The sequence below is a fragment of the Phyllobates terribilis genome, unplaced genomic scaffold (genome assembly GCF_046119375.1).
Source record: "Phyllobates terribilis strain yellow unplaced genomic scaffold, ASM4611937v1 Scaffold_7__3_contigs__length_470593459, whole genome shotgun sequence".
In the NCBI taxonomy this organism is placed as follows: Eukaryota; Metazoa; Chordata; class Amphibia; order Anura; family Dendrobatidae; genus Phyllobates; species Phyllobates terribilis.
The window spans coordinates 223,589,473-223,609,382 of NW_027362767.1; the positions used below are offsets into that span (position 1 = coordinate 223,589,473).

General features: G+C 43.3%; 1 protein-coding gene across 4 annotated transcripts in view; it reads right to left on the bottom strand.

Annotated features, from left to right (window-relative positions):
- DENND1A (DENN domain containing 1A) overlaps positions 1-19,910 on the bottom strand; it is a 754,510-nt gene that overhangs the window by 126,278 nt on the left and 608,322 nt on the right. For all 4 annotated transcript variants that reach the window (XM_073639759.1, XM_073639756.1, XM_073639757.1 and 1 more), the window contains exons 14-16: positions 2,151-2,252; positions 1,988-2,075; positions 1,683-1,723 (exon numbers count right to left, since the gene is read on the bottom strand). In XM_073639759.1, the coding sequence (XP_073495860.1) occupies positions 1,683-1,723; positions 1,988-2,075; positions 2,151-2,252 (231 nt within the window). The remainder of the gene's footprint in view (positions 1-1,682; positions 1,724-1,987; positions 2,076-2,150; positions 2,253-19,910) is intronic.

A 19,910-nucleotide genomic window follows, 5' to 3' on the forward strand; every position in this document is an offset into this window, starting at 1 on the left:
ATAGGGTCCTTAATCAGATTGCAATGATTAAGGACCCTATGGTCTGAAACGTGTCTGCCCATGAATCCCCCTCCTCTGGGGTTGTGACACATCGCCATGACATACAAGCTTTTTAAATTATATCCAATAAATATTTAGATCTTACGTACTCCTGAGGCCGGATCTATTCTCCTATCGATTGGTTTTCCTGCTGCACTGCTGATGTTCCGTGCCTTGGACTCTACTATGGGTGAGCTGACTTAAATCCTTTATATTTCATGTAAGTACAATAATTACAGAGTCTACATTTAAAATTCCCCTTTGGTACTATTTTACTAAGTCAATTGTCTTTATGTTTTTCTCTCAAGCTCTTACTTCTTCTTAAGGTAATTATAGTTTTTTAATGTCAATATCCAATAATAAAGGATCGCTTTCAATCATGTACCATTATGGATTTTACATTGCTACTCATAGAATTAGACTGGAAAGACAACACAAATCTTTTGTCTTTTACGATATTGTAAATGTTCACTTTTTGTGTCTCTGTTCACCATATCATGACCGAATAAAACTGCTCTCTGATTGAATTGCCAGTGGTGAGTGCTGCTTCCTATGTTTTCTCACTCATAGGGGAAGTTGCTGTCAGGTAAACATCACTACAGGTACCTATTCAAATGGCCATGGAAAGATCAAGTCGGCCTTGTTGGTGGACTCATAGAAGGGATCACGCCCTCTGACGAAGCTGGGTGAAACGCGCGTTGGGGTGCAGGGCTTCACACATAACAGGGCTCCACTTCATTACTATATAAGTTTCCATCCTATACACTTCTACTTGATGTATATTTTAATCACTAGGGAATGTAATTCAAAAGATATGTGGGCATACTAACTATATACTGTATATGGACTTGGGCGGTTTGTTGTTAGCCCTCCGTAGAGTTACTCTGTTTTTTACAAAATCCGTTATGATATTTTATATTTAATAAAGTTGATATATTTGTGAAACATTTTGTAGAGCCATTATTCTTTTGGTTTATTTCGTGATACTTAGGTGCATCTCTCTTATTAAGCCAGAAACATTTGGTTATAGGAATATTGGTTGATCTGTCCCTAATATACAGTAGATCAGGCAGGACTTTGTCTCTATCGCTGTGCCCAGTGCAATGGGTGAAAACGGGCAGCAGCGAGTTACATCAGCGAGAAGCCAATCTCCTAGGTGCACACAGAAGCCGATCAGAGCTAGTGGGAGAAATAACAGGAGTTGTGGCAGACACAGGAACTACTGCAGCATCCTAGATCAGCTTTGTCCTCTTGGAAGGAACGTTACCAGGCCCAAAGCCACTGCCACCTGCAAAAGCCGCAGTAGATGCACAAGCACCCAGTTGATTGACGGCCTCCCAGCCTCGAATCTTGGACTACTGCAGAGAATGAAGACCACCCAGGATGTGCCATCTGCATGAAGGACAGCGAGCCCTGGGTCCAGGTCACAATAATGCCATGTGCTCATGTGTTCCACCAGGGGCTCCTGAAATGTCCAAAATGCCCCATGTGCCGCGGTCAGAGCTAAAGTCTTTTTTCATTGCAGTCATGTGATTTTTTTTTTCAGTAACTTCCCTAAAAAGCGATTTTTAACATAAAAAAAAATCTAGAGGTATTATAAGTCACCCAATATACTGGACCACAAAGTCATGGCACATACTTACTTTTACCGTCGACAGCCATTGATGGTACAGCTTGTCACTGCCTGCAAGAATGAGAAGAAAAAAAAAGTTCAAATGGCTATAAACCCAAAGTAACCAGCAAAAGATGAAATGAAATAATCAAGATGAGCTAAAAATCGGTGAAATAGAAGCTGGAAATGGGTTAAATAAAAGATTTTTGTACGGTTTACAACTGGACTAAATATATTTAATTTTAGGATGCCATCCACACCATGGCGGTAAGAATAACAGAGGTAAGGGGGCTACATCTAATAGGCCTCGTACCCCTCTGCACTGATATTCTTTACCTGCATATTCGCCCATATTTATCTCTTCTTCAAAGACATCACTGAATCCATTTCCAGTGTTCAGCAGGTCAAGACGCCCATCTATGAACTAGACGAGAGAGAGATTAAATGCGGCTATTATAAGTAACGGAGCAATTCTGAAAGGTTTTCTCCAATCTCGTACCTGTTTAAATAGCTGAAGCTGAATTGCATTCTGAAGGAACGGTCTCATCCCGCTGGAACGATGGGACACAAATGTTTCTTCACAAAAGGTAATTGGCTCCTCCTGTCGGGGGCAGACAGACAAAAGTTAAGAGAGGGCAAAATGTGTCCATGAGTTGTCTGCCGTATTCAGGGTAAATTCCACCTTTAATTCCTTCCACACTGTATGAGATTTCTTGGCGTAACTCTAGTTTAGTAACATAGGAAGGTAAAAGATAAAAAATCATTTCTACTTATTCTTGTGCAATGCGGAGAAAAGGCAAAAGCCTCAGGAGACAGAGGATAGAATTCCCTTCCCAGTAAATACAGTGGGGAAAATAAAGTATTTGATACACTGATGATTTTGCAAGTTTTCCCACCTACAAAGAATGGAGAGGTCTGTAATTTTTATTGTAAGTACACTTCACCTGTGACAGACTCTAAACATAAAAACCAGAAAATCACATTGTATGATTTTTACATAATTAATTTACTTTTCATTGCATGAAATAAGTATTTGACACAATAGAAAAACAGAACTTAATATTTGGTACAGAAACCTTTGTTTGCAATTACAGAGGTCAGACGTTTCCTGTAGTTCTTGACCTGGTTTGCACACACTGCAGCAGGGATTTTGGCCCCCTCCTCCATACAGATCTTCTCTAGATCTTTCAGGTTTCGGGGCTGTCGCTGGGCAACATTGAGTTTCAGCTCTCTCCAAAGATTTTCTGTTGGGTTCAGGACTGGAGACTGGCTCGGCCACTCCAGGACCTTGAAATGCTTCTTACGACGCCACTCCTTAGTTGCCCTGGCTGTGTATTTCGGGTCATTGTCATGCTGGAAGACCCAGCCACAACTCATCTTCAATGCTTTTACTGAGGGAAGGAGGTTGTTGGCCAAAATCTCATGATTCATGACCACATCCATCCTCCCTTCAACACGGTGCAGTTGTCCTGTCCCCTTTGCAGAAAAGCACCACAAAGTATGATTCCCCCCCACCATGCTTCACGGTTGGGATAGTGTTCTTGGGTTGTAATCATCCTTCTTCCTCCAAACATTGCGAGTGGAGTGGATACCAAAAAATTCTATTTTGGTCTTAACTAACCACATGACCTTCTCCCAAGCGCAGCTCTGGATCATCCAGATGGTCACTAGCGAACTTCAAACGGGCCTGGACATGTGCTGGCATGAGCAGGGGGACCTTGCATGCCCTGCAGGATTTTAATCCATGACAGCCCAGTGTGTTACTAACGGTAATGTTTGACACTGTGGTCCCAGCTCTCTTCAAGTCATTGACCAGGTCCTCCGGTGTAGTTCTGACAGTCATCTTGTGTTTCTTCCATTTTCTAATGATTGTGTCAACAGTTCTTGCCTTCTCACCAAGCTGCTTGCCTATTGTCCTGTAGCCTATCCCAGCCTTGTGAAGGTCTACAATTTTGTCCCTGGTGTCCTTAGACACCTCTTTGGTCTTGGCCATGGTGAAGAGGTTGGAGTGTGATCAATTGAGTGTGCGGACAGGTGTCTTTTAAACGGGTAATGAGTGCAGAGTAGGAGGCTTCTTAAATAAAAACTAACAGGTCTGTGAGAGCCAAAATTCCAGCTGGTTGGTAGGTGATCAAATACTTATTTCATGCAATGAAATGTGATTTCATTATTTAAAAATCATACAATGTGATTATCTGGTTTTTATTTTTAGATTCTGTCTCTCACAGGTGAAGTGTATCTACGAAAAAAATTACAGACTTCTCCATTCTTTGTAGGTGGGAAAACTTGCAAGATCGGCAGTGTATCAAATACTTATTTTCCCCACTGAATGACCATCAGACTGGATCCTAAATCCATCTCAAGTAATTCAGTAACCACAACTGTCGCAGTATGTCTTTGGGTAAGGGCTGTAGCGGTGACGTCCTATCCACAACACACCGCTGCGGCAGATCAGTGATGTCAAGGTAGAAGGCAACAGACAGTTGGCTGCAGTGGTCACTTTTTGTTGCCAGTGATCATTTGCAGGATACAGCGGTGAGGTGGCAAAGGAACTTCAACAGGTAGATAATGCTTAGCTTGTTATTTTACACCATTACCTCCCTTTGCCCCAATTTTGTACGATCTGGAGCAACCCCTTTGACAGTCCTGTACGTCTGTCTAAAAAGAGACTTGCCCATACACGTTAGATAGAAGTAGTTTGATGATTATAACAATTATTGAATAAACGCTCATCCAGTCAACGATCCTTAGCGCTCAGATGTCCGTGTATCTTGTCTGATCTTGGATGGCAATGCACGGACTGGGTTGCATCAAAATCGGCAACGTAAATCTATGGGTCCGTCAAAAAGCCGCATCGCACTCAGATGACGTCTGAGTAAGGCTTGATTTTCACGACTGTCAGAAAGGAGAAGGTGGAGAAACTTAATTTTTTTTTCTCCATAAATGAAAAAAAAAAATGATGATCAAACTGTGATTAAATTCTGCCCAAAATAATTGGTCGGTTTTTCTCGTACGTGAGAAAAACGAACGTCTGAATGAGGCCTTACACTGATGCAGCCAAACACATTTTAGTCCACATTGATACATTGTTATAGTCGGTCACACTGACCCTACATGTCCAAGGGCATCGGGTGAAGGGAGAACAATCTTTCTGGGAACATTCTTTTATGGAACTATAGCGACTGCCGGAGTAAAATTTGAAATGTGGCCAATTTACCTCTAAAATCAGTCAACTAAAGAGAGCAATTCATTGGCAATTTTTCCTCTGCAGACAATCAGTTTAGGTCAACGTTAGTCTAGTGACTGGATGGTGCTGATGAAGATAAGCCCTCGCCACTACAGGATATTGCAGAACCAATTCAAGTCCGGTGAAGGACACTCTGGAGTTTGCAGAAACGACAAAAAGGCAATGGCTATATTTTGAGATTGAGAGCTTAAATAGGACCTGTCACCCCATAGATATATATATAAAATAAAAAATATGTAATTTACTTGCTTTAAATGCCGGGTCTAAGAGCCAAGACGTGATCTCTGTGAGCTTCTTCAGGAGGATCACGCCTACTTGGCTAACAAAACTAGATTTACATACAGGGTGCAAAAAAGAAGAAGGTAATATCTCTGAAATGGAGAGGCATAAGAACGTTTTGGCTAGTGACAGGTCCTCTTGTGATAAATTTGCATTCGGCTAGAGAATACCTTCGATTTAGAGAGCTAAATTAACACCAAATATTGTATTCTGTCCTTGCATTGGTTTAGTAAGATAATTAGCGAGGAGCGATTCGATCTGTGCTGCTATGGTCAGCCGTCTGGTCCAGTCCTCCATTACAGCTGGTCTTTACTTCTAAGCCGGATATCCTCTGAATAGGCTGATGCCAGAAGAGTCTGGCAGTGGCTCTCTCATACTTAGTCAAGCGATCCTGTGTATTGGGAGTCGGGAGAACTATTGCCCGAACCATTGTTTGTCTGACAGCGGTCTAATGTATATGGGGGCTTTAGTGAATGGCTATGAAAGTGTTTTTGAGCATAAACTTAAAGTATTTAAAGGGCCATCAGAACAAATGTCAAGTTTGCAGCACCATGAGCCTTTAAAGTTTGAAGTGGCAGCGACCCGGATAACAGCTGATCAGCGGGGGTGCCGGGTGTCGGACCCCGGCCGATCAGACATTGATGACCTGTACTAAGGATAGGCCGTCAATGTAAAAGTAGTGGACAACCTCTTTAAAGGAAAATCCCTTTAACAACACTGTAACCCAACTATGCTAATATTTTAGAGCTTATATACCACGAAGGCAGACTGTGGCATTAGGACCTTTGGAGAGAAAACGCATCCCTGGTTGATCCACAGAACAGAGCTGTTTTTTTTTAAAGTGGAATTTGAAGCAGATTTGTTCCAAAAATCCATATAAAACACGCTTCAAACGCTCTTTGAATTCTCTCTCCATTAATTTCAGTGGGGAATCCACATTGCTGTACATCCAACAAGTTTTTGTGATTTTTTTCTCTAACAAGTTTTTGAAAATCTGGTCAAAGACCAATAAAAAAGAACCAGATACGATGCGTCAATTCTTTAATGACAATTTCTCTTGGAATCTATTTGAAACTTGATATTGTCAAATCAAAAGACTGCAAAAAAAAAAAAGCGTGAAGAAGTAAAAAATAAGCTGTTAAAAAAAGCAAGTTCGATTTCTCGTGAAAACCACATCGGATTTTTGTGCCTCAAAAAAACTCCATTTGCACATACCTTAAAGAGGAGCTGTAGCCTGAACTCACGCCCCCAAAGAATCCTGTGCCTACCACCCATTTGGTCCTTTGACTACCACACGATTTTAGGAGCAACAACAACCGGGGGTCTGCTGAAGACCTCCGTGCTTGTCCTGACGATTATCCTGTGAAAGCCAGCGTTTAGCAGGTGTTCATAAGAGATCATGATCTTCACTATACAAAGCAATGCTGATGCCCTGCTATGTATAGCACAAGCGATCGCAGATTCAAGTCCCTTAGGGGGACTATTAAATACAGTAAAAAGTGAATTTTAAAAAAAAATTAATATATATATATATATATATATATATATGAAAAAAAAATACAAAAGTTCAAATTATTAAAAATAAAAAAAAATTAAAATACACATTTGGTATCTGCGTTCATAAAATCTAAAATATCACATGTATCAAAATAAAATAAATAAATGTGATTGGTAAATGGCGTGACGAGAAAAAAAAAAAATGGCAGAATTATGGGGTTTTTTTTGGCTGTTGCAACAGAATGCAATAATATAGACCTCAAATGGTATCAATAAAAACGTCAACTCAGTGCGCAAAAAATAAACCTCACACGGACCCATATCCCGAAAAATTAAACTGTTACGGGTCTTAGGAAATGTCGACACCAGCAATCTTTTTTTTTTTTAATTTCCAAATTGCTGCTTCCAACAGGTGGCGCTATAGAGTTCAAGTTCTCTTGCTCTCTGAAGAGGCAATTTGCATATTAAATTTCCCAGAGGAGCATTGAACGAGGAGTAAGCCCCTTTACATTGGCAATCCAGAGCAGGTATGTAACTTTACACAAGGAGAAACATTACCCCTTAGACCCCAGTCCAGAGCCTCTCACCTAGCCAAATCAGATCTCATACTTTGCACTGACGAGGGGCAATAGCCCGAAACACCGTGTCTGCAAATTGAGATTCTGATTTAGCTTATAGAGGTTCAGGTGACGCTATAGAGGTCAAGTCCTCTCTCTCTGAAGAGGCAATTTGCATATCAAATATTTTTTTACCACTTAAATAAAAAAAACTATACATGTTTGGTATCTGCGTAATCGTACTAACCTGGAGAATCAGGTTGCCAGAACAGTGTTACCATATAGAGAACAAGATAAATAAAAAATATATATGTATAATTGCACTTTTTTTGCAATTTCAAAGCACTTGGAATTTTTTCCCTGCTTTCCAATGCATTACATCATAAAATGAATGGTGACACTCAAAAGTACAACTTGCCTCACAAAAAACAACCCCTCACACGGCTATGTCGATGGAAAAATAAAAACCGTAATGGCTCTAGGAAGAAAAGAAGTAAAAAAACGAAAATGAAAAAACGAAAAAACAGCCTGGCCATGAAGGCGAAACACAAGCAAAGAGGTGGAAACCAGTGGAGAAGGAAGCAAACATAAGGCTGGGGCTACGACAATGAGCGGCCAAAGTTCGCTTGGCGTTAATGCCTCATTGCAGAGCTGCGACAAGCAAATAGCATCGGACTTTTTGCGACTTGCTTGTCGTGGTCGTAGTACCCTCTGAGTCGTAATGCGACCCCTCACTCGTATTGATGTAGTGTCATGGCCAAAGTTGCCGTGTAACCCCAGCCTATGGGCCCTTCTATCATCGTTGACAAAACTATGAACCATAATGGTGAACCCATTTTATTTATTGCTATCGGGCCCCTTCTCTTCTGTGTACACCACAACAAATGTCACGTTATTATGATATGAATGATAGCTACATACACGTTCATGTTAAATTTACTTTTTAACGACGCAAGTCATTCTCCATTGAAATAAAAAACATAAAATTGCTGGAGATGAGCCGAGGTTCTGCACTTCTCTACTGATTATATTCTGATCAACATCCTTCTTTCCCAATATATTTCTTCTTTCCGATTTGCCCACAAAGTTTTCATAATTATTTCACAAGATCGCTCACATAAGGATAGATGTCAGATTTCAGCACAACAGTCACATCACTAATATTACTCCAAGGTCTTTTAGTTTTTTTTGTATGCTAATTTATTTTTTTCGCAAAACAAACTGCCAACATTCAGCCCTACTTGTGCTACACTTATAAATGTTTTATGAATGCTATTTCTTCTCATTCCGTGATACACTTTATACTGGCGAGACATCGCTATTGACAAAACTGATGTGAAAATGTCTGCATACATTATAATAATTTACTAGTTTAGTTATTCATCCGGTGGGGGGTACAGAAAAAAGGCCACGCATATTCTTTACCTGCTGAACAGCGTTCTGAGAACGTATCTGATCGCTTCACAAGTAATGTGTGTTTTAAATAGACACCTGCATTAGACCTGGATTTGTCAGTGCTACAAAGTATTAAAAGAGACGATCTTCATGGTATACGTTCTCAAAGTCGAATAATGGCTCACCGAAGATCCCATGTACACCCATGTCTATCGGGTAAAATAAAAGCGAGGCTGGAACACAACATGTAAGAGTAACATTTACTTGATACATTTTGTAAATTAAAATGGAATGTTTACATTGTATTCATGGGTTCGAGCCAGTGACGCGCGCGGAGACGAAGGGACCAAAGAAAGGCAATTAGACCTGCCGGTAATTCGATTTCCAGGTAGTCCCTCAGGACACCACACCAGGAGGTTGTCCTTCCTTGACCTATGATGGGGCAGGCTCACAGAGAGGTTAAAAGGTCCCTCTCTACTCCACCCTCCAGTGTTTTTTAAAACTACTACCGAAGGATGGATGCAAATGGTCTATACGAGCCACTAGTAGAAGGATGGATGCAAATGGTCTATACGAGCCACTAGTAGAAGGATGGATGCAAATGGTCTATACGAGCCACTAGAACTCATAAGAAAGATAAACAATTTAACGCCCTTCAGCTCAATATCGAGCCATGGCAACTTGATGGATGAATGATCTGTAGAAAGATCGATCTTGTCCAAGCCTAAAGATAAACATAAGGGAGGGGAAATAAGGGTGCTGTCCAGAAGGACGCGGCGACAAAACCAGGAATACTGCATTAACGCAGAAAGTGCACTGGCTGGCTGTTGACTGAGGGACCTCTACTTAGAGAGGTGTCGGCCTCAGACCGCTTGACAGAGGGAAAGGAAGGCCGAGACCCCGATCCCACCTGAGTCCGTACTCTGATACAGCAACTGATGGCTGGTGTACCTCTATTTAGAGAGGTGTCAGCCCCGGACTCCCTGACAGGGAAGAGAAAGCCGGGACTGCCCGACGCTCCTGAGTCCGTACAATGAAGCTCCACAGGACAATATATCTTCACACTAGGAGCAACCTTTCATAGCCTATCCCCCACAGGAACAGGAGAAACACTGGAGAGTGAAGGTGAGAGGGGCCTTTTAACCTCTCTGTGATCCTGTCCAGTCATAGGTCAAGGAAGGACTACCTACTGGTGTGCTGTCCTGAGGGATGTACTGGAAAAATAGAATTCAACGGTATATCCTGTACACCACTACGTGTCCCATGCAGACTTGGTACAACCCTCCACTTGGTTGTAAAAAACTGTGAATAAACCAAAAACCCAAGGCATCAGGTAGTATCCTTCAAAAAAGTTTTCTGGCACCAGTGTACACAGAAAAAAATAGACATGCGATGTTTCGGCCACACAGGGCCTTTTTCAAGCCAAAAACAAGGTGTACTTTAAAAATAGATTAAATTTTGGGCCTTCTTCTCACACTAGTCAAAATCGCCTAAGGACTCGGCACTTGTTGGTTCCCTTTTTACTCTCTAAGTTTCTTGAGTTAAAGAAGTTGTATGTTATCCCTTATAAATAAGTAACTTAAAGGGGTTGTCCAAGCTTGGGTTAACTCTGCAGTCACTCTATGTGATTGGAGACTTGTAAATGCTCACAGCGCGCACAATACACGCTGTCAGTCTTCTCCGGTCCCAATTAGCATACTTCCAGCCACATTCTGACTAGACGTGTCCGGCCTCGCTCAATTCACTTGCACTAAAGAGTCCCGTTCTTGGGATCAGAAATAGGAGTTGATTTGTAAGTCTCTGCAAAAGTGTAAGAAACTGTGCTGTACTTCTTCATACACCGTTTACAGCCAGCCGTTGCCGGAGCCGATAACGACTGATCATGGAGGTGCTGGGTGCCAAATTACCATCGATCTGATATGGATAGGATAATATATTTCAGCATTCAGGTCCTTGCCATATAAAAATCTTCTTTACTCATCATCTTAAAACCTCGGTAGTCATCATATCGAGATAAGTCAAATTGCAAACTGTAGTGCAGCGGTGTTCACACAGTGCGATTAAAAGGCAAGTGACCCAAGAATCCAACCTAAAAGTACTTTATTGTTCAAAAAACTCACACAGTGAAAGGCTGCTTTATCATCCGGATCGCAGCCGGGTTGTCCCAAATAGTCCAAACAAACAAAACAATGTTGCCGTGGGCGACTGCGCCGTTGTATCACTCTGAGGTGCGTCAGAAGCTTTGCCTTCTTGGGCTTTGTGTTCACGTCACACCGGCCTGTATTGCACAGAGCCTCTTGCTCTGCAGCTAGCAAACAAAAACTGACACACCCAAACCTTTGCTGCAGGATTAAATGGAAAACGGTGGCCATGACCACTCATAAGACCCGAGCTGGAGGCAGCGATTCGCCCCACTGCAATCCTGTACATCATTCCAAAAATAAAAGACCATGCCGGGTTTACTTAAAACCGACTTGGTCAAATAGCTTGACCAAGTCCAAACTTACTTTTATTTTGCACTGCAACCACAGCTGTGTCTGTGACAGCAATGCTCCCCTGCGGGTTCAATTATCTATGCACATCCTGGGGGATACATACCGTCCCTCGTATATGATCCCCCTCACTGCCTAACAAAATGCATTTTTAAGTAGTACACAACTCATTTTAGATTTACGTCTTGCAGCATTAGATCCCTGCCCATGTCTTCACCACCTTTACACAAGGGATGCAGCCACCTGAACTGGCTCCTGTCTTCTCTTTTTTGAAATCTTGGTTCAGAGTAGAAAATGTAAGTTTTTTTTTCTTTGATGGCAATATTTGCAGGATTGGTGGGGTCACTGCTGGGTGTATGGAGCTAAGCCTGCTCCATACGCTGCAGATGCCAGTGTAGTATCGGCGTCTCTGCCCCCTGACAGGCAGAGACGCCGTCCCTCTTACCGCCGCGCTCCCGGCCCGACGTCTTCTGGCTCTCCTGCTGCTGCTGCCGGCGCGCGCAGCTTCCAAGGCACTGTGCTTAGGGCGCGCATGCTTCCTTCCTCTTAAAGGGGCCGCCCTAAGGAGTCCCCGGCCAATGGCCAGAAGACCTCTCATATAAAAGGCACCTCCTCCAAGATGGAGGTGCCCGTGCAAGGCTGTAGCTTTGTGTCCTAAACTCTGCTCCAGCCCTCAGGTCCCGCTGCCAGCTTGACTACCAGTCCAGTCCGCCAGCCTGACTACCAGTCCAGTCCGCCAGCCTGACTACCAGTCCAGTCCGCCAGCCTGACTACCAGTCCAGTCCGCCAGCCTGACTACCAGTCCAGTCCGCCAGCCTGACTACCTGTCTCCGCCAGCTAAGTGTACTCTCCAGCCCGACGGTCTGCCTACGATCCAAACCCGCCAGTCTGTCTATGGGCCTGGCGTGCCGGCCTGCCCGGAGAATGAACCAGTTACCTGCCGTGCCTATCAGCTAGTCTACCTGGAGGCTCCTACCAGTTACCTGCCGTGCCTACCCGGAGGCTCCTGCCAGTTACCCGTGGGAGTCACCTGCTCTCATACAAGGACAGGCCCAGAGTAGCACCTGGTCCCTCTGCTTGGTCCTTCCCTGGTTCACGGAGTCGATTGAGCCGCCGTGCGACCTTGGTCAGTCCGAGTTGATGCCTAGTTTCGCCCATCTGGTCCCTCCTTGCACCGCAGCACAGAGGTTCCATCACCCGGATCCGTAACAGCCAGCATCTGCCTGTAACAGCAGCGTCCAGAGCTTGCCCTAATTGCTGCTGTTCACCATTTAAATACCGCTGTCAATCACTGTCGGTAGCACCTAAATGGCACGATTTCCAGTACGCTTATGCACAAGCTCCCATCAGCCCCCCTGCCATGCAATTGAGGGGAGCCGATAAGTTACCATGGCAGTCAATGGTCTGCTGAAGGTCCCCGTAGCTGCCACCTAAGTTTTCATGTGAAGCTCAGCCAGGGGTTAGGCTTCATAGGAGAACAGCAATTACAATATATAGTGCAATATATTAATATTGCAGTATAGAAGATAAAACAATCGCAGGTTCAAGTCCCCTAAGGGCGCTAAAAAACTATATAAAAAAAATGAGAAAAATATAAAAAAGTTTAACTAGTCCCACTTTTCCCCATTCAAAAATAAAGAATTTAAAAATAAATAAAACATATTTGATCCAATCTATCAAAATATAAAATTTGTTCAACCATATGTTAAACGTAAAAAAAAAAAAATCAAAACCCGCCAGAATTGCGCATTTTTGGGGGCCGCCACATTTCCCTACAAAAATACACTAAAAAATTTTCAAAATGGCTTTTCTCAATAAGAGGTAATTAAGCGAAGCCGTTCACGTCTAGTCGGAATGTGACCGGAAGCATACAAATTTGCATACTTGCAGTCACATGACCGCCCGCTTCCAGCGCCGGCACCAGAGAGTACCGACGGCCTACACACTATGAGGATTAACAAGTTTGCAGTCACATAGAGTGACTGCAGACTTTTGAGCCACATGTGGACAGCCCCTTTAAGGAGTCAATCTGTGTATCCCGTTTATTAGCAATGCACCATGGGTAAAAGAAAAATTCTAATTCTAAGAGGGGAAAAAAAGCTATCTCCCTACTGCCACCTGCAGGTGATTGCTACCTTACAAGTCAATGTTCTACACGTCTATTAAAATTTCGGTACTATACCAATATATCCTCCTTATACCATACATAGCTGTGCCTGGCGGATTCCAAAACTCCCATAAAGTACATAAAGTATAAATGGACAGGCAATGTGTGGGATCAACTGATCTACTCCTCATCACCATGGGTGTACAAGTGAGATGGGACTGAAGACTCAGGACCCATTTTTTAGAGTTGGGGGAAATTGGTGGGAAATCACTTTAAAGTGTCAGACATACTCGTCAAGAAAAGTTCCACTCCCCGTAATCAGTACAGCGACAGTCCGTGACTGTCATTATTTCACCCTATAATAACCAGACAGCGCTATAATCAAAAATAAAAATTATACGGCTTTTTACAGTAAAGACAGAGAGATAAATTAACCCGAAAATTGGTACAAATCCTCAGCTGAGAGATTTGTGACAATAGTTATTTCTACCAACTTCCAACACTAAGTGAAATTCGCAGCCCGGCTACGGCAAGTATTAAAACTCTAGAAACAGGGAGCTTTCCAGCAATTTTTACTATTCTCTTTTTTTTTTCACTGCTCATAACGAACCTTTATGTTCTAAATCCACAGGGGTAATATATTGTGTGTTATTTAGTTTATATTTCTGAGCCGTATTTGATGATCTCATTAGTTCGAGCATATATTTCTGGGCTTTCCAGATTCTAACTAATGTAAGGTGAAGGGTTTTTTTTTTAAACCTCCTTTGGATTGTTTTATTGGAGCTCGTTAAAAAGTTGTTACAGCTTCCTGATGTTTTCGAGAATCTGTATAGCGCTCAAAATGAAAGGCCCATACGGCAACTTATTTCAGACGCAGCGGGGAAAACGATAGCGCGGCTCCGGCTAGATGGGAGCGGAACGCAAATTAGCGAGATGGAAGAAGGCATGAGACATCGATATTGTGAGATTAAATTGATTGGTTTTGTTAAGAACAAAAAAAATATATATATATCAACAAAAGTTTTTTTCAGCTGGGAAAATCCATTGTCTGAAAATTGCAGCAAGGAATTTGGAAGCTGAAGTCGGCATCAGAGGCGATGCAGGAAGATTCAAGGAGAAAAATGCTGTGCTGCGTTACTAGGTTCCTACCAGCTATAGCACGAAGTCAAGCTGCCTAGCTGCTGAGAAACCACATGTCCCAGCATGCCCACTTGACGCTACATAGCAGACAATAGTTGCAGAGCATTGTTCTGCACCGTGTCCATCTTGCAATTGTTCACTTAAAATTTTTCTACATTCTGGTTGATTTCAATGGAAATATTGATTTCAGTGATGAAAGCTTTGACAGTACATACGATCTAGGTCTACATGATGTCTTCCATTACTGGCATCCCATCAGATGCCTTGGCCCAGTGTAACAAATTATTATGTACTATGTCCAGTGCCCCCCTATTGACCATCTCTAATGATGCAACACTTAAAAGGGTGGGGTCAAATGGTGCTCACCTATCGATCAATGCTTAGGATGCAATACTCAAAAAGGTAATGTCACGCACAGTGTGGAAAAGACTAAGTGCAACACAAAGAGGAGAGGGGAGGATAGCCCAAACACTAGGGAAAGGGGGAGTGGAGACCCCTAGGCAGATCTAATATCACCCTACCCACCCTACCATCCCTATATAGGTTCCGCACCTATCGCCGAACAGGAAACCTAATCCCTTTATATCCCTAAAGCTAGGCCCTAGATAGGGAGGGGGTGAGCATTGGTCAGTCCCCACTATAAACTAAAGACAACAAGGGAGACAAACAAAGGGGGAAAACTTAGCTTGAGCAGACACCAGAGAGATAACACCAAACGTCCTCCAAGGGCACCAGAGAGGAAGCTAGCCGACTGCTATTGCTCCAAGCCTTCATAAAGGAAAATGAGAATATCACCGGCGACTCCCTGAAGTAGACAGAGTTTATAAACACCCAGACCAGCGTGAGTCAATCAGAGCAGGAGGGAGGTTGCCGCTGGGTCCAAAAGTCAGAAGGATTAAGAAGGCGTCTGCAATGCCAAACGCAGTGACCTTCTACAGCCAGATCCAGAGCGACTGTCTGTTACATCTGACACATATGTGATAGGTCAGGCTAGATGGTACCCACCTATCGATCAATGCTAAGGATGCAAAACTCAAAAGGGTAAGGTCAGATGGTGCCCACCTATCGATCAATGCTAAGGATGCAAAACTCAAAAGGATAGAGTCAAATGGTGCCCACCTATCGATCAATGCTAAGGATGCAAAACTCCAGGGGGCAGGGTTAGATGGTGCCCATCTATCAATCAATGCTAAGGATGCAAAAATCTACACTGCAGGGTCAGATGTGTCCCATCTATCGATCAATGCTAAGGATGGAAAACTCTACAGGGCAGTGTTAGATGGTGTCCACCTATCGATCAATGCTAAGGATGCAAAACTCAAAAGGGTAGGGTCAGATGGTGCAGCTGCAGTGCAAATAAAGCTCTGCCCCCACATAGTAAAACATGATCAGGTGGCAATTGGCCATAGCGGTGGTTGGCGTTTTGGCCATACCGTCTGGCTATACCCCAAGTCAACTCTTGAAGTCTCAAGACAGAGTTACTGGAGATAATAGCCACATGAAAGTCAAATGCCGGCCAAAAAGTGAGAGGCTGGGCCCATAGTGATCACATAATTGTAAAGATGGCTTCCATCTGAGAACTGATTATCTAGTAGCACAGCCTTTTAAGCTGCTCATAGACCAGTTTCCAAACTTGGGTTTCCTTGCTGCATCATCTGTGGTCCCAGATCAGCTTTGTGCTTGTTTGCCCTATGCATGCAACTGCAACAATCAGTGAATGGCACAGTGCAGAGGTCTAGCTGTGATGTAGCTATAGGGATTGATAGGATAGTAACCCCTTGGCACATCAAGCCCTAGAACACAAGGTCCGGATGATGGCGGCATAGCGTTACTTACAGGATCAGAACACCGAACATCTTCAGGATTCTCTGTGCTGCATCGCTTGCAATGTCATGACACTGGCTGTCATCTTAAATAAGGGTTGCTAAACTGAAACGCTTCAGCTCATGGATCCTTAATCTTTTTGCTTTTTCTCGCCATGTTTTTAATAGCACACGAAAAAAGTTATGTTTTAACATTTTCCCATTGGTGTTGGAGCTCAGTCTTCATGGACCCATCTGTCATCTTGTACCATGTGCAGCATCCTGAAGACGAGAGTAGGCTGGAGCTACGAGAGGTTTTTCTTTTTTCTTAGGGTTAAATTTGGGGTGTGAATAATAATACGTGGCTGAATTTTGGAGTCTGTAGTCTTGCTTGGAACCAGAATTCATTTTTGGGTTTTGCATGGCGTCTGGATGGATTCAGAAGTCTGGGGTCATGGGTGAGACTGCTGAAATCGGATGTTTGCTGCAAAACTCTAGGTTTTATACCAGGGATCAATAGGTCTACAAGGTATTTGGCCAAGTCAATGTAGATATTAATGGGAAAATCAGTTTGCTGATCACCCATCTGTAAACGAAAGGAGTTATCCACTACTTTCACACTGATGACCTATCCATAAAGCACCACTCCAATTATTTAATTTTTTTTCCCCTGTATTCACCGGTCTCCATCTTCTCCCGGTTTCAGTGGTGCTCCGGTCTCTGCGGCACCTCTTTAGTCTTTTGTGACTTGACAAATCATACAGTGGTTGCAGTGTGTTGCGGAAGACGCTTTGTGAATTTTCTCAATACAAGTATAAGAGACTAAAAAACAAAACTAGAGAGCCTCATAGACTTAACATTGAGAGAGTAACCACTGCTCCATACAGCGATCCGCCAGGTTACCAATGTGGTGGCATGACCGGATCACCGATGACAATGCAAGAAGACTATGACCGGTGAGTATGGTACTGCCTCCATGACACTTACACACATGACACCTAACAAATCACTGGAGTGATGCTTTAGGATAAGCCACCAGCTTCAGATCAGTAGAGGTTAATGAGAACCTGTCATCTGGTTCATGATGCCCGAACCACGAGTAGCATGAATCCGGTTGCATGCGTTTCCACAGACCATCCCGTGGTCGGTCCCTGGCGTTTTCTCCCTGCACCCCTAAACTGACAGGCCCCTCTCTTTGTGGGTGCATAAAAAAGACCTGTCAATCAAAGGGATCGGGACGAGGAGAAGTGGCCGACCTTGTACTATTCTAGTCTGTCCATTCCTGTTAGTCTGTAAGAATGAAATGATGCAGAATCTTTCCCCAACAGATGTTGGCACAATGGTGGAGAGAATAAATTTGTAGTAAAAGATACTAGCCGCAGGGGAGCAATTTAGACTACTAATAAAACGCTGGTCTAATGAAAGTTTAGAGAGATGCAGAATTGTGAGAGGTAAATCAGAACGAGGAACGTGGAGAGCTGGATGCCAAAACAAACTGCCGTAAAATGTCTCTAACGGTGAGTGGAAGCATTGGAGAGCCCACACAACTGCAGCACTGCTTGCCGAGGACTCTGCAAGGTGAATGCTTGCAAGAGAGAGTTAACAAAATCAAAAAGAGACAGATGCAGCTTTTTGCAGACGAGTTGTACTCCTCCACAGGTGGACTGAGCGCTATGGCAGGTCACATACAAAACGATTGCTACATGTTCTGTTACACGCACGCCGCCTAAGTTCAGATAGGGGCGAGACAGGTTACATGAATTCGTTGGAATCCTGGGGGAACCGTTACTCAGAGCGACCATAGACCATAGGCTGCAGCTTCTCTCAGGCACATGATAGATTCAATTGCTAACCAGACACATCTGACAAGAGTCTTCATAAACGGTAGAACAGTAACATTTAATGAGGCACGGCCAGTGCAATGCAAATGTCTCTTTGAGCAACAGGCTCCAGTAATAACAGTACAGTCTCCTTTGCAGCACAGCAGTACACAGTCGATTATCCGGTAGCACAGTACAGCACAGTTTTAATGCATACACAACCACAGGCTTTTCCTTCACAAGGACTCAATAATACACAGCATTCTTTATCCTGCATGGAGATGGAGGGGGGAAGGGTGTGATGAGGGAGATGATCTCTATGACAGGCTTCCTTCCAGTCCTTATCTTCCTGGCGGATAACACTCCACACTGTTAGCTCAAGAAGTCTAACTGACCTTTGTTTAGCTTCCCTCCTGACCTGAATTCTGTTCCCTTGCCTTCTGTGAGATACAGATCAAAAGCCATCTTTCTCTTCGGCGCTGGCCAGACAGTAAACAACTTCCCCACAATCCCCCTGGGGCTCTGCTAAAACACTCCCTGTCTCCTGTGACTGTGCTAACTCTACTAGTTGCTGAATGCTTTTAAAGCAACAGCACTACTTCTGCATGTCACACTCTGCAACAGCACTACTTCCGCATGTCACACTCTGCAACAGCACTACTTCTGCATGTCACACTCTGCAACAGCACTACTTCTGCATGTCACAGTTCTGCACTTACTGTACAATCACACATCATCTGCTAGGCTAATGGGACAAATGTCACAAACTAGAAAATGTTCCATAAACATCACAGGAGCCAAAAGGTTTGTGCGTTTATACTGTCCATTTAAGTACTGTCCCTTTAAAAAAAAGGAATAGTGAGCAGAATTACCAATGCTAGTGTGCTTCAATGCACATTTGCCATGTAGCATCTCCATTTACTTGCAGGACTGATTATGTATCAGCTTCTCTCCACTGGAGACAGTAGGAGCTACAGAAACATCTCAATGTCCCACCAGTAACATTGACTCCATTATATTATTATATCATTCACAATTTTACCTTCGATTTTATATAATAAACTGGGTAGCTTGGTAACTGAGTGATGAGATGCTGCTTTTCTCTGTACATAGTGAATTAACTGAATTTTGCCAACTACTGCTATATATAAGGTAAGGGGGGCCTACCTGGGCATTCACCTGTTCCCCCGTGGGCCAGTCCGAGCTTGGCCATAAATGGCCATAATCCGAATATCCTTTTAAAGAAATCTTTAACTATATTTTTGCTAACTAACCTCAAAGCATCATAATGTAGAAACAGAAACCCTGATTCCAGCAATATGATAGATGGACCTGATGAAGGAGTCTGATCGACTCAGTAACACGTAGTTTTATGAATAAATTATGTTTTTTACCAGTCTGGACTACCTACTCCTTGGCAGCGCACATTTAATCAGTGGATTTTCTATAGGTGTCTCATCTGATTCCAGCAATGTGTCACTTACTGGGCTGCTTCCTGTAGTTTTTCTAAAATCATTGTTTTATCAGCAGGATATTACAACTAGAGGACTAGTCACCCAGCCACGCCCCCCACCACTGATTGGCAGCTTTCTGTCTATGCACAGAGTACCCAGAAAGCAGCCAATCAGTGGTGAGGGCGGAGTTATACAGAGCTCAGCATTAAGAGAACAGGTAGATCTGCAGCAGAAAAATTGTGATTTTATCAAAAGTGAAGCACCTTGTAAACTAAGTGATACAGAGCTGGAATTGGGGTCTCTGCCCCTACATCATGCGGCTCTCAGATGGGGCAGCAAAAACTTGGGTGACAGATTCCCTTTAAGAAATTTCTGTAATCCAGTAGTTCATAATTAGTGTTGAGCCACCCCCGTAGTGTTCGAGTTCGGTTCGGTTCGTCGAACACCCGTGTGTTCGCCGAACTGTTCG